General features: G+C 41.6%; 1 protein-coding gene across 2 annotated transcripts; it reads right to left on the bottom strand.

Annotated features, from left to right (window-relative positions):
• Positions 1-2,097: 2,097 nt before the first annotated feature.
• On the bottom strand, positions 2,098-11,810 carry c2h5orf22 (chromosome 2 C5orf22 homolog). Of its 2 annotated transcripts, none has more exons than XM_062519586.1 (9): positions 11,505-11,810; positions 11,124-11,269; positions 10,651-10,800; positions 9,969-10,380; positions 6,582-6,644; positions 6,020-6,141; positions 3,735-3,822; positions 3,461-3,600; positions 2,098-2,496 (listed from the first exon to the last, which is right to left on the bottom strand). In XM_062519586.1, exons 1-9 carry the CDS (start codon positions 11,577-11,579, stop codon positions 2,331-2,333), a joined length of 1,362 nt encoding a protein of 453 aa, XP_062375570.1. In that variant the 5' UTR covers positions 11,580-11,810; the 3' UTR covers positions 2,098-2,330. The 2 variants fall into 2 exon arrangements, with proteins under 2 accessions (XP_062375570.1, XP_062375578.1); XM_062519594.1 differs by having other exon boundaries at positions 3,735-3,801; positions 11,505-11,806.
• Between the last annotated feature and the right edge of the window lie 425 nt (positions 11,811-12,235).

The following is a 12,235-nucleotide window of genomic DNA, read 5'->3' as shown; positions in this document are numbered from 1 at the left end:
AACAATAGTCATTCAATCAATCAATCAATCGTATAATTACAATAACTATGGCATGGTAAGGCTACAATAAGGAGAATAGCAATAATAAAACAACAATGTCAATTCAATCAACGGCCTAATGAAAACAAACAATACAAACGATGACCCATAAGAAGCACTTACTAGACTAATGAACAGATATGCCGTAAGACCTCTCTCCTGAGAGATCCACAAATATTGCTGAGTACTGGGCAACTCATTCCACCAACATGGAACCACTGATGAAAAGAGTCTTGAATTTGACCTAGCGTTTATAGTTGGTATATGTGATTGTGAGCTTTTAGACTGTAGAGGATGCCTCATTATGATTTGTTGACATCGACGGAGAGACGATGCTTGCAATGCATCTTTCTACAAAATGGTTTGTCTTCTATCATTAAGTTAGTCAACAGGTTAAACATAGCCTTAGCCTACATCAAAGCTTTAGGCTTGTCATTTCAATCAGCTACAGACGAGTGGCAGACAGAGTATGTCGTCATTTATAGGCTACCAGATTGTTCAGTCATATCTTTTCATTTCATTTCATAGGATGATGCATAATTCCACAAAATGGCAATATATTATATTATAATATGAAGTGTTCATTATTGAATGCATGGCTGGAATGATGTTTCCCCCGATCATCCTATTTTTAAAATTCCTATTATAAAATGAAATGGACTCAAATGGAAAACTGTACTGTCCATGTTATATGTGAAATCAGCAGTGAGTGAAGGAAGACTTTGAATTAATTTCCGTAAACAGAAATTCATACTGTAAAATACCTCTCAATACAAGTGAAAACTTTATTTGAATAGATTGAATTATTGCAGTCTGAACCGTGGCATTAAAGCAACACTTCACCGTTTTTTCATATTAAACTATGTTATTCCCTTAACTACGACGAGTTGATACATACCTCTCACATTTCAATGTGTGCACTCACTGGCTCTGTTGCGCGGCGCTACTGTGATAGCACTTAGCTAGCCCAATGCATTCACTAGGATCCAAACAGAGATGAAGTTAGAAGCAACCAAACACTTCCATGTTTTCCCTATTAAAATACAGTTACACGAGTAGTCACACGACCAAGTATGGTGAGACAAAATAAAACGTGGTGGATTTCTAAGCAGGTAAGAGGGATAACTATATTGTGTGGCGGAATAACATTGGGAGCACTTAGACTCAGCGCAGTAATATCCTCACTCCAAAGTGAAACTGAAAGTGCAAGAGTGAGGATATTATATTGCGCCACACAATATAGTTATCCCTCTTACCTACTTAGAAATGCACCACGTTTTATTTTGTCTCACCATACTTGGTCGTGTGACTACTCGTATAACTGTATTTTAATAGGGAAAACATGGAAGTGTTTGGTTGCTTCTAACTTCATCTCTGTTTGGATCCTAGTGAATGCATTGGGCTAGCTAAGTGTTATTACCGTAGCGCCACGCAACAGAGCCAGTGAGTGCACGGATTGAAACGTGAGAGGTATGTATCAACTCGTCTTAGTTAAGAGAATAACATAGTTTCATATGAAAAAACGGTGAAGTGTTCCTTTAAGCTTTGCTGCGGTCACATTGGTATTTTCAGCATCACCCCACCTTCCAGTCTGGTGAGCTTTGAAACCGTAGAGGATGCCTCATTATGACTTGTTGACATCGATGGAGTGACAGGGCTTGCAAGTCCCGTCTCTCCACCGATGCAGTGGGGTAGAGTGACAGGACCAAAGGCTGTGTGTTTACACAGAGGCAGTGACTAGGGAGAGTATCAGCCCCAAACACACAGCCTCACAGAGATTACCACTGCGAGCAGCTCATTTACATGCCATCGTGCAGATGGCACACAGACTCCCATGTGCTAATCTTCAGTGCGCAATGCCACACATTTCATAAGACACATACCAAAACAAAGGCATCCTTAAAGTCAGTGTCTCTAGGACAACAACCTGTGCTTCCGCTGTTAATTCAGGTGCAGTAGGTAGTGATAAATACAGAGCTGAATTTGCATGGATTACAGGTGATTTACATACAAATCACTGTTAGCTCTCATTCCAAAAAAAGTGAATATACAATGAGAAAAATTGTGGACAGGCCGTTTATTCACACGGATGCAAACTCTAGTCTACTGTTCATTACTCCTGCTTGACTCGTGGTGTACATCACGCGCGTCTTCTCAGGGCTCATTTTTTAAAGCAAACTACGATCACTCTTCAAGAAAAGTCTGTGGCTCTGAAAGTGAGAAGACAGAGAAAGGGACGAAAAAAAAAAGCCCAAACAACTCCAGAGACAGGTGACAAATGAGCCTTCCCCTCAAGTGGTTTGTAACGAGCCGCTGGCGGCGGCTGCTGCTGCTGCTGCTGTGGACTCATAGTCTTTACACACGGCCAGTGAGCCGTACAGCTGCTCCAGGATCTCCAGCATCCTACTCTGAATGGAGTCCACTTGCTCTGCCGGGCAGTAGTCGTCCAAACTGGACCTGAAATTGGAGGCATTTAAGGGTGATTGGATGGGCGGTTAGAATATAGGCTGTATCATCACATCATGCGAAGCGCTCTACTCGCTACACGCCGCTGCTGCTGCCGGCCTTGTGTGCTGGCCCCTGAATGAAAAGTGAAGTTGATTTAAGGAGAAAAGGGAAGAAGCGAGTGAATTTGATTTAAGGAGAACGAGAAGACAAGACGGCGTCCGGAATTGAAAGAAGCTCATTTCCAGAGTGAGGCTCATTTCTGAAGGAGAGCCGAGTTCCTGCTCTGTGCGGTTACCGAGTTAATGAAGGGCAGCCATCTGCTCAGCATTCCACCGCAGAGAGCCAGGCCTCCTCCGAGTCCCAATACATCACTCACTAATGCAACAACATGCTCTGGAGCACATTATACTGCAGGAAGCTTAACATAAGTCAATATCTATATCGACTGGACATCTCACCATTTATCAATCTTTCAATCTTACTTTCTTACATGTAAGATTATTGACTTGATTATTTCAATTATGTGCTTATTAACAACACATGTTTTTTTTTTATGGCTTTTTAAGTCTGAGGCCAGCCCATCGGTGTGGGTTAGTCTGTGGTACAGCATGTCGGTGTGGTTTAGTCTGTGGTACAGCATGTTGGTGTGGGTTAGTCTGTGGTACAGCATGTTGGTGTGGGTTAGTCTATGGTACAGCATGTCGGTGTGGGTTAGTCTATGGTACAGCATGTCGGTGTGGTTTAGTCTGTGGTACAGCATGTTGGTGTGGGTTAGTCTGTGGTACAGCATGTTGGTGTGGGTTACTAGTCTGCGATACAGCATGTTGGTGTGGGTTAGTATGCGATACAAGCATGTTGGTGTGGGTTCAGGCATGAAAACTGGTCAGGGGTGAAAAAGGTGAGCAGAGTGCACGAAGAGGGAAATGGCCGTGGGTTACAGCCTGTTGGTGTGGGCTAGTCTGCGGTACTGCACCTGGACATGGTGACGAGAGTGGGCTTGGGTAGGCCCTTCAGGAAGAGCTCCACGGCGAGCAGCAGCTGCTGGATCTCCTGGTCACTGCTGACGTGGTGGGGGAGTTCGGAGATGTCGCAGGTCTGCCCAGCCTGGTGCACCTGCAGGAGCATCCCACAGCATCACTGACACATCACTAAGCCAGAGGCTGAGGACTAGCGGCAGAACACTCGTGGCAACTACTAATACTGCTGATGAGGGAAACGTTATAACTACAGAGAACTGTGGCAATTACCATTTCATAGTCCGGGGACTCCATCCGGCTCTTCAGACTACTCACGAGTTGCACCAAAGGGCCCATTCTGAAATCAGAGAGAGCAAAGCTGTGCTATTGTATGAGTAAGCTTCACCAGGGGAGTGTCTGAGTAACCTGCAGCTGATCCTGAAACAGATTGAACCACTGGCACACATCAAAGCACGAACAAAGAGAACAAAGCATGGACACAAACACAATGGGGAACTCGACATAGAATACTTGGTAAATAACAGAATTTTAACAAGCAGGCTATACCAGATCTGTTCACAGAGTTCACTGTTATGCGGTCTTCTAAAACTATTTTACACTCTGCAAATGGAGTGCTTCAATTGCAATGTTACATATTACTATATCTCTACAAATAATTGACTCGAGCAATGAGACATCTGATGGACAGCTAGAACCTCAATTAAGTGAATCTCTGGCCATGCACCACCAGAAATACCTCGGAGACAAGAAATAGTACTTCCTGACTGGCAGGCAAACCTTACAGTGGGGGACATGAGCCACTGACCTTTCATTGAGGAATGTGTTCTTTATGTAACTATGCACATTGCCCATCTTTTTTTAGCCTTGAAATTAGTTTCATTGCGAGCATTGAGATTGAGAATAGCCGAATAGCTGAAACGTCTGCTCAGTAAAATCCTTTTCAGCAAAGACCTTTGTCTATTTTTTTCAGTGCGACCCTTTTCTGCCTTCTCTTGATATATTTTGGTTTGACGCGCCTGGTTAAAAAAAGACTTTCATCTAGAGCGCAACAGTACTCCACCTTTAGCCTTGAAATGAGTACAATTTCAAATGATTGTTCTTCCTCTAAGCTTCCACCGCAATCATCCCATTGCCCCAAATTTCCAATGTACTTACTGTAGAAGATGAGGCTGTTGTCACACATACTGTATGTGCTGCATATGTATCCATTGCTGTGTGAACTATACTTGCTGCATTAATATCAATATATTCATTTTCTATATGGATCCCTAAAGCCAAGTCAGTCGTCTGTTTGTGTATTCACAAGGACCTCACCTCATGACCAGGCTCAGACACAACAGCAGGCAGGCAGGCTGGCTGCACTCAGTATAAACTCAAAACACAAACTCGGACATACAGTGAGGAGAAAATGTATTTGATACCATGCTAAAGTTGCCTAAAAAGAGGAATATAAAATCGTCATTTGACAATTGATCTTAATGTCTTAATTCAAAAATTGAGTAAAAATAAAACCGCTAAGTACGCCAATTTTCTTTGTGATTGAAGAACGTATCGTAAATAAATAAATGTTCTTCCTAAATGCTAGGGGGAAGGAAGTATTTGACCCCCTATGTAACCCTATGGGAATTAAGCACATAGGGTTAACATAGGGGCAGGCAGTTTTTTATTTTTAAAGGCCAGCTATTTCATGGATCCAGGATATTATGCATCCTGATAAAGTTCCCTTGGCTTTTGGAATTAAAATAGCCCCACATCATCACATACCCTTCACCATATCTAGAGATTGGCATGGAGCTTTTTCCAGTAGGCCTATTAGCCTGTTTGATGCTCATTGAGCTCAATGCAAATCAAACAGGCTAATAGGCCTATTGGAAAAAGGACCATGCCAATCTCTAGCTATGGTGAAGGGTATATGATGATGTGGGGCTATTTTAATTCCAAAGGCCAAGGGAACTTTATCAGGATGCATAATATCCTGGGTCCATGAAATAGCTGGCCTTTAAAAAATAAAAATCTGCCTGGCTATGTTAACCCTATGTGTTAAATTCCCATAGGGTTACATAGGGGGTCAAATACTTCCTTCCCTTAGCATTTAAGGAAAACATTTATTTATTTACGAAACATTCTTCAATCACAAAGAAAATTGGTGTCCTTGGCGGTTTTATTTTTACTCATTTTTTTTAATTAAGGCATTAAGATCAATTGTCAAATGATGATTTTATATTCCTGTTTTAGCATGGTATCAAATACATATGCTCCTCACTGTAACTGTGTAGGAGTTGAGTCGCTCTTCTTTAACGCCCAGCTGGTGTCCTCCACTGATCTCTATACCGTGTGAAATTCTTCCCTAGGAATGTACCTCACCACATTCAGAGACTAATTCAGAGACTATTATTCACAGTGTCTCTCAAACTTTCATCTTGCTCCAGGTTTCTGACTGGCCATCTTGGATTTTCAGCACACAACCAGACACACGACCCCTGCTGCTCAGGCAATACGGTCCTGCAGACAGGCCTTTCGACTGGAGCTTAGGGGGCAAACAAGGCCATGCTTACCCGGGGTTAGCAGCCCAGCGCTCCACCGTCTCCTGCCCGTCGTCCTCCAACAGGTCAGCGAAGGCCGCCTCCAGGTCCTCCAGCTGACGCGTACGTCTGTCCACACACTCGCAGAGCTCCTCCTGTGGAGGGACGGAGGGAGGGAGGGGAGGAACAGATATCTGACCACTGGCACGAAGTAAACACACAAACAAGCCCACCGCAAAATAAATTGGCTCTTTCATCCCATTCAACATGATTTAGTAACTCAATGTTGCGTTCACAAGGCCAACGCGTGCTTCGTGACTGAAGTAGTATGTATTGGATATGGCTTATTATGTTTATACAGTCAGTCAATCATCACACAATAAACCATTTGCCCAGGACGACTGCGAAGGACAAGGTTTATATATTGCCTGATGGTTTGATACACTGATAATCTGATATTCCAAAAGGATCTGACCAACCCTTTTGATGGACACCTCAGGCGGGAGTCTCCCTTCAGCTATGCAGCGATCATTAATATGGCTCTCAGCAGGTATAAATATTTCACACCATGTCCTTGCACTTGAACTCTTTTTACCTCATTCAGATCTGCGCCAAGTTTTCGGAAACCATAGAGCTCCTGCAGAAGCACATACTCTTCCTGTGAGGAATGACAAACAATACAGAGTTAAATTACAGAGTTGGGTCTGTTCTATATATAACTGGTGAGGAATGATGTTAAGATTAATACATGTTACCATTTTATGTAGACCATTTCAATGGCATAAACAAGCGCTGGTGTTCCGAAGGGATTCACTGTGACACAGAACACTGAGCTGACTCTAACTCACTTACTGACAGGAGACAAAGTCACTTCGAGCTGCTCTAGTCAAGAAAAGCAATGCAATCATTATTTGGCCAGTCTTGTTTTGTGTCTCTCTGTGTGCTGCCTTCTTAGCCAGGGCACACTTGAAACATATATATCAATCTCAATGTGTTATTTTCCCCCTGGTTAAATAAAGGTAAACATAGAAAAAAAGAGAGTTCAAAGCCACCCTCATTGATTTTTAAGAGAACATGTTGGCATAATTATTTCAATGAATCAGCATGTTTCATAATGGATGCATGATCTGTTATTACAGTGCATGAAAATGCACTGTACTGTTCTTCCAAGGCTTCTTCTTCTTATTATTCCGCTGATCAAATTCATTTTTTCTATTCAGCTTGAACCGTTTAACTTAGAAACTTCATTCAAACGTCGCAACGTAGGTCTTAAATAGGGGAAGGCTGCTAAGTATTTTTCAACTTTGTAACTTTTATACTTTTTAAACTATAAATTAAAAACTATTACAAATTTCCCCATAGACTTAACATTGGCCTCTATGACATCACAATCGGATCATTAAGCAATTAGAATCTTATGCCAGGTGGCCAGGCCCACCTGCAGCAGCCCTCTCTCTCTCAGGCTTTAAGCATACAATCTCTCTGTGAAGACTACATATCCTGCTAACTGTTTCCTCTTTCCACAACTGTTTCAAAATAAAAGTCCTCACTGCAATAATACACTATTAAATCATTTAACCATTGAAACTACTCAACTATTTAACTGTTCAACCATTCCAACTGTCAGTTATCATCAACTATGCCTCCAGTCAACTACATGAGACCTCCATGCACCTAGCAACCAACATAGCAACCATCAAAATTAAGCGTTTATGACCGTTTCCATAGCAACCAACATGATTTTACTACAGTGACTTCTTTATTCCTGATAGTGGCAGCCATGGATACCCCATCAACAAATGTTTCAAAATAAAAGTCCTCAGTACCAAGTTAGCTAGTCAGCATGGTTAGCATAGTTAACATTGTTAGCATAGTTAGCATTTTTAACATAACTGCTAAAAATGATTAGCTAAGTTAGCTAATCAACCTGGTTAGCATTGTTAGCATAGTTAACATTGTTAGCATAACTGCTAAAAATGATTAGCTAAGTTAGCTAATCAACGTGGTTAGCATTGTTAGCATAGTTAGCATTGTTAGCATAGTTAACATTTTTAGCATTACTGCTAGAAATCATTAGCCAAGTAAACCAATCAACCTGGTTATCATTGTTAGCATAGTTAACATTTTAGAATACCTTTTAGAAATCATTAGTTAAGTTAGAACAGGAATGTTTAAGCTTTAAAATGTCTACCTAAACACTATCAACTCTCTTTAAACTATGCAACCACCATGTTTACCCTAGCTATACCTTAGTAGCCATATCTACATTATCTATCTATATTTTTTTTTGCATTTTCATGCACTGGTAATTCCTTGGAATTGCATTTCTAGTTCTAGTTTACCATTCACCTGGTTTGCAAATCTGATTGGATAACTCCTTGAAGTCACCCACACATATAATAGCCTCAAGTTTCTTCCTTTTAATCTAATGCTAGTGCCATTTGAAAGACAACCCTGTGCCACAGTTACAAAAGCGTTTTATCAGGATAGCGGTGTCAAGATAAGGGCCTGGCCACTTTCACACATGCTCAGCTAAAAGATTAATCAAATTCTTATCACAGAGTGCAGACCTCATCGCTCCACTGATACAAATGATCCTTCAGCTGACAGGAGGATTGCTGAATTAGGCAAACAATGGAGCTTCTTACCAGAGACTGCCAAGTTGCCAATAGTTTGATGACACTAGTGAAACTGCGCACTGATCAGATTTTCCAGGGACAGCTATAATTACAGTGCATGCAAATGCACTGTTCTGTTCTTCCTGGGCATCTTCTTCTTCTTCTTCTTCTTATTCTCCTAACCAGGTCCTATTTCGCTTCAACCGTTTAACGTAGAAACTTGGTTCAAACTTTGTTACGTAGGTCTTGAAAATAAGACTAAGTCTATGTATATTTCAGTTCTGTAAACTTGATACTTTTTGAGATATTAGCAAAATATGTTTCCCCATTGACTTTTCATAGACCTCTGAAGCAGCTATCCTTGCCCATATAAGGAGATCCGGGAGTTAATTGAAGCCAACTGCCCATATATGGCAAGCTTTTTTGTAGGCGAACTTCAGAGGTCTATCGCACTGCACTGCTGATTAAGCTGATTTGCACCTGTGTCAAGAGCCAGCTGCTCAAGGCCCTATCAAGTTTAATTGACAGCCAGTTAAATTGAACCTGCATTATCAGCTCTCTCTGTCTACCCATTCACTCATACACACACACACATACACACACACACACACACCTGACTGCAGCACTTCATATACCACACTTCTCCATGCACTCCACAACATTCTCACCTTAACCTAACTCTCCCATTTCACTGCATCATAGAAAGCCATGCTCCTTACATCCACTTACATCCACTCACACACACACACGCACGCACGCACACTCACGCACTCACACTCAGAGGTGGAAAAGTCAAGCTTCAGAGAGTAAAAGTCCAATCACGTATTGGTTCTATCTGTGCACTTAAACACAGGTGATCTCACCAATTAGCTGCTCTGCCTGGCTGAAGAGTTACTACTGAGAATCAGCTGGTTGGTTGGACTTTTCCACCTCTGCCCCTAAGCCACATACATACAACACACTGCCCCCCCCCCTTCCCTCACCTTCCTCTGTCCACAACTGTTTGTAAATTTAAGTTTGTTTCACATTTTATCTTATGTCTTGCTTTTGCATGCACTGGTAATTTCCTCGAAATTACGTTTTGAGGCTGATATCTGAGAAAAGGCTATATGACTATGCACAATACAGGAGAATCACTGTAGCCTACTCTCACTCCACAACCTCAACATTTCATTGGGTAAAAAGGAAAAAGGAACCAGTGTTTGTTTGTGTGTTTCATTTCCACCTTTTAAAAAAATATATATGACGCGATTTTGAATTGCTATAGACTGAATTTCATCCTTCTCTTTTTGTAAGCAATTCTGATAAAAATTCATTCATTCAAAATTCACTGTTCATACAGGACCGCAACTACGACTGTTTACCTGTGTATAAATCTCCTTGAAAGGATTCTTGCATGAGAAAAAGTCGAGGTCAATATCAAGGATATATGAATCAGACTGCCCAATCATTGACAGGAGACTGTTCACCACTGCTTCTGTTGAGCCATCGCCACTCTTGCCGCTGGGCTCTGGTGTTTGAGCTTTGTTTTCAGGGACAATGCTGTCCCCCTGTGGATCTGATGAGGAGTTACAGACGTCCTTGTCCTCCTTACAGTCACCTGTTTTTAATTGCTTGGTAGAAGTTCTTCTCGCACGGTCATGATCAAGCTTATAAGTAGGGTCCGTAACAGGGTCCACTTTGATGACGCTGAGGTGGAGAGGCTTGGGGTTTTCCAGTTGACCTTTTGGAACGTACAGGGCATCGCTCAGGAAGTAGTCATCTGTGCTGGTAAGTCTGTAAGATGCACACAGGAGGCTAATTTGCTTACTCTACTTACTCTAACTTGGCATGCCGTACATAAAATGTCAAGTTAAATACTATGCTGTGTATACAGCACAGTCCATGGTTATGGTTATGATATACACTACAGCATTGAAAACAGGTTAATTGAAAACCATTATCTATTGCATGTACATAACAAGTGGGCCTAACGTATGCCAACTCCATATATATATATATTTCATGACTATGGATTAGATTGTGTTAATGACAAATCTTAATGACCTGATCGTAGTTGTGGATGAATCTCGTCCTACAAACATGGAATGCTCTCCTTCTTTGATCTGCTGGGCCCAATATGGATGTAGCCAGGCAACATGAGATATATGTCCAGCATACACCATCGGCATAATCCAATTCTCGATGCTCAGCTCACTGTATAGGAAAGGTTTTGTGTGATTATGAATCATAATCTGCAATAAGCATTGCCTGCAGCCACTCAAATGTACAATCGGGCAAATTATACGCACAATCAAGGGAACATAGGCTAAGGACATTTAGGCTACAATGTTAATATACAAATTTTAATTTAGCATACAATTTTAGTTGTGCATAATTTAAGTAGGCTATACAATTTGAGTTGTGCTATTCAACACGTTAGAGGATACTTACTTTACAACATGCAATTCCACTGTACAACATTTGACATTTGGGATTTTAGGGGGAAGGCCTACACAGACAGTTTTCAGTTGCCTCACCTCAACAAAGCGTCTTTGTCGAACACAGTATCCGCTGGCATGTTCACGGCGATTAAAAGGTCTGGGTGCGAGTCCAGGTGAACCATTTTCACATTTTTCATTGGAAGGTGTCTTGAACCAATAGCACGGTATATGTGACGCACTACCTGTAAATACACATTGAAACAGACTCGAACTGAACCAATCTCACATTAACAAAATCCTGCATAAAGTTGTCAGAATGTAAACTTGAGTGAGTAGCTACAGTAGCAAATGGACAGCGCCTTGCTTGATGTAATGTAACGTTACTATATTTAGTCCACAGCTCGTCCTTCCAAGTCTATGGCAACTTAACGTAACACTACACTAAACTTAGTAGCCTATGTAAATCTGTTTACTTACATCGTTGTGGTCTTCCACAACCCAGACAGGCAAGTCTGAGTAAACACGTTTCATTGTGCGTCTGACGTTACTCATGTTCAATACGGGAAAAAGGACAAGTAAACGGCTCTTTTGCCTCTACATTACATTTAGGCTAGGTTAAGAGCTGCAACAGACGCGAAACACATTGGGGAAACTGTCTTGCACCGCTGCCTTACCACACTGTATTGGGATATACTCAGACCGAAAAACGCTCAAACCTAGCGGCAACTTGTAGCCAGCACTACAGTGTCCAGCACTCATTTTGGCTCGTGCGGAAACATTGAGGTTGCCATATTCATGCCCTCGGAGATGTCATTGTCGACACCTGCCTATTTTATGCCCCGTGTTGTGAGCTAAAATATAAAAATAAACAAAACAGTTGATTACTAATAGAGTATCCCTACATTTCCGGTTGCTAAACAAAACATCAAGGGCTAGCCTTGGTGAACTCGAGCTGTTCGCACAATCGGTGGCAGTGGGTGGGTGGAGGGTGAGCAAGAGGCAAGAGCGGATCTGAACATATGTAAGTAAGCCATCTGTTTGTGTGTCTTAGTCATTTAATGATAAAAAAAAAAGGATTAAGGCTCCCTCCCCAAAAATAGCATAAATAACATAAACAGTATAATAAACAGTTTTTTGAGTGTCAGAACAGCTGTTTTTGAAGAATCCTTTGATGCTGATATGCAGGAATGTAGCAGGCCTATTTTGGA

Source organism: Sardina pilchardus, chromosome 2 (assembly GCF_963854185.1).
Source record: "Sardina pilchardus chromosome 2, fSarPil1.1, whole genome shotgun sequence".
Taxonomy (NCBI): Eukaryota; Metazoa; Chordata; class Actinopteri; order Clupeiformes; family Clupeidae; genus Sardina; species Sardina pilchardus.
The sequence above is the reverse complement of the archived record's forward strand: the minus strand, read 5'-3'. Positions and strand labels throughout refer to the sequence as shown.

What these genes read in the sequence shown, in the direction of transcription:
- c2h5orf22 (XM_062519586.1), bottom strand. Translation starts at nt 11,579, where the DNA reads ATGAGTAACGTCAGACGCACAATGAAACGTGTTTACTCAGACTTGCCT. An exon ending in TCAAGGAGATTTATACACAG is followed by an intron (nt 6,645 to 9,968) that starts GTAAACAGTCGT and finishes CATTCCTCACAG; the next exon opens with GAAGAGTATGTGCTTCTGCA. An exon ending in ACTCTCGTCACCATGTCCAG is followed by an intron (nt 2,497 to 3,460) that starts GTGCAGTACCGC and finishes CTCCAATTTCAG; the next exon opens with GTCCAGTTTGGACGACTACT.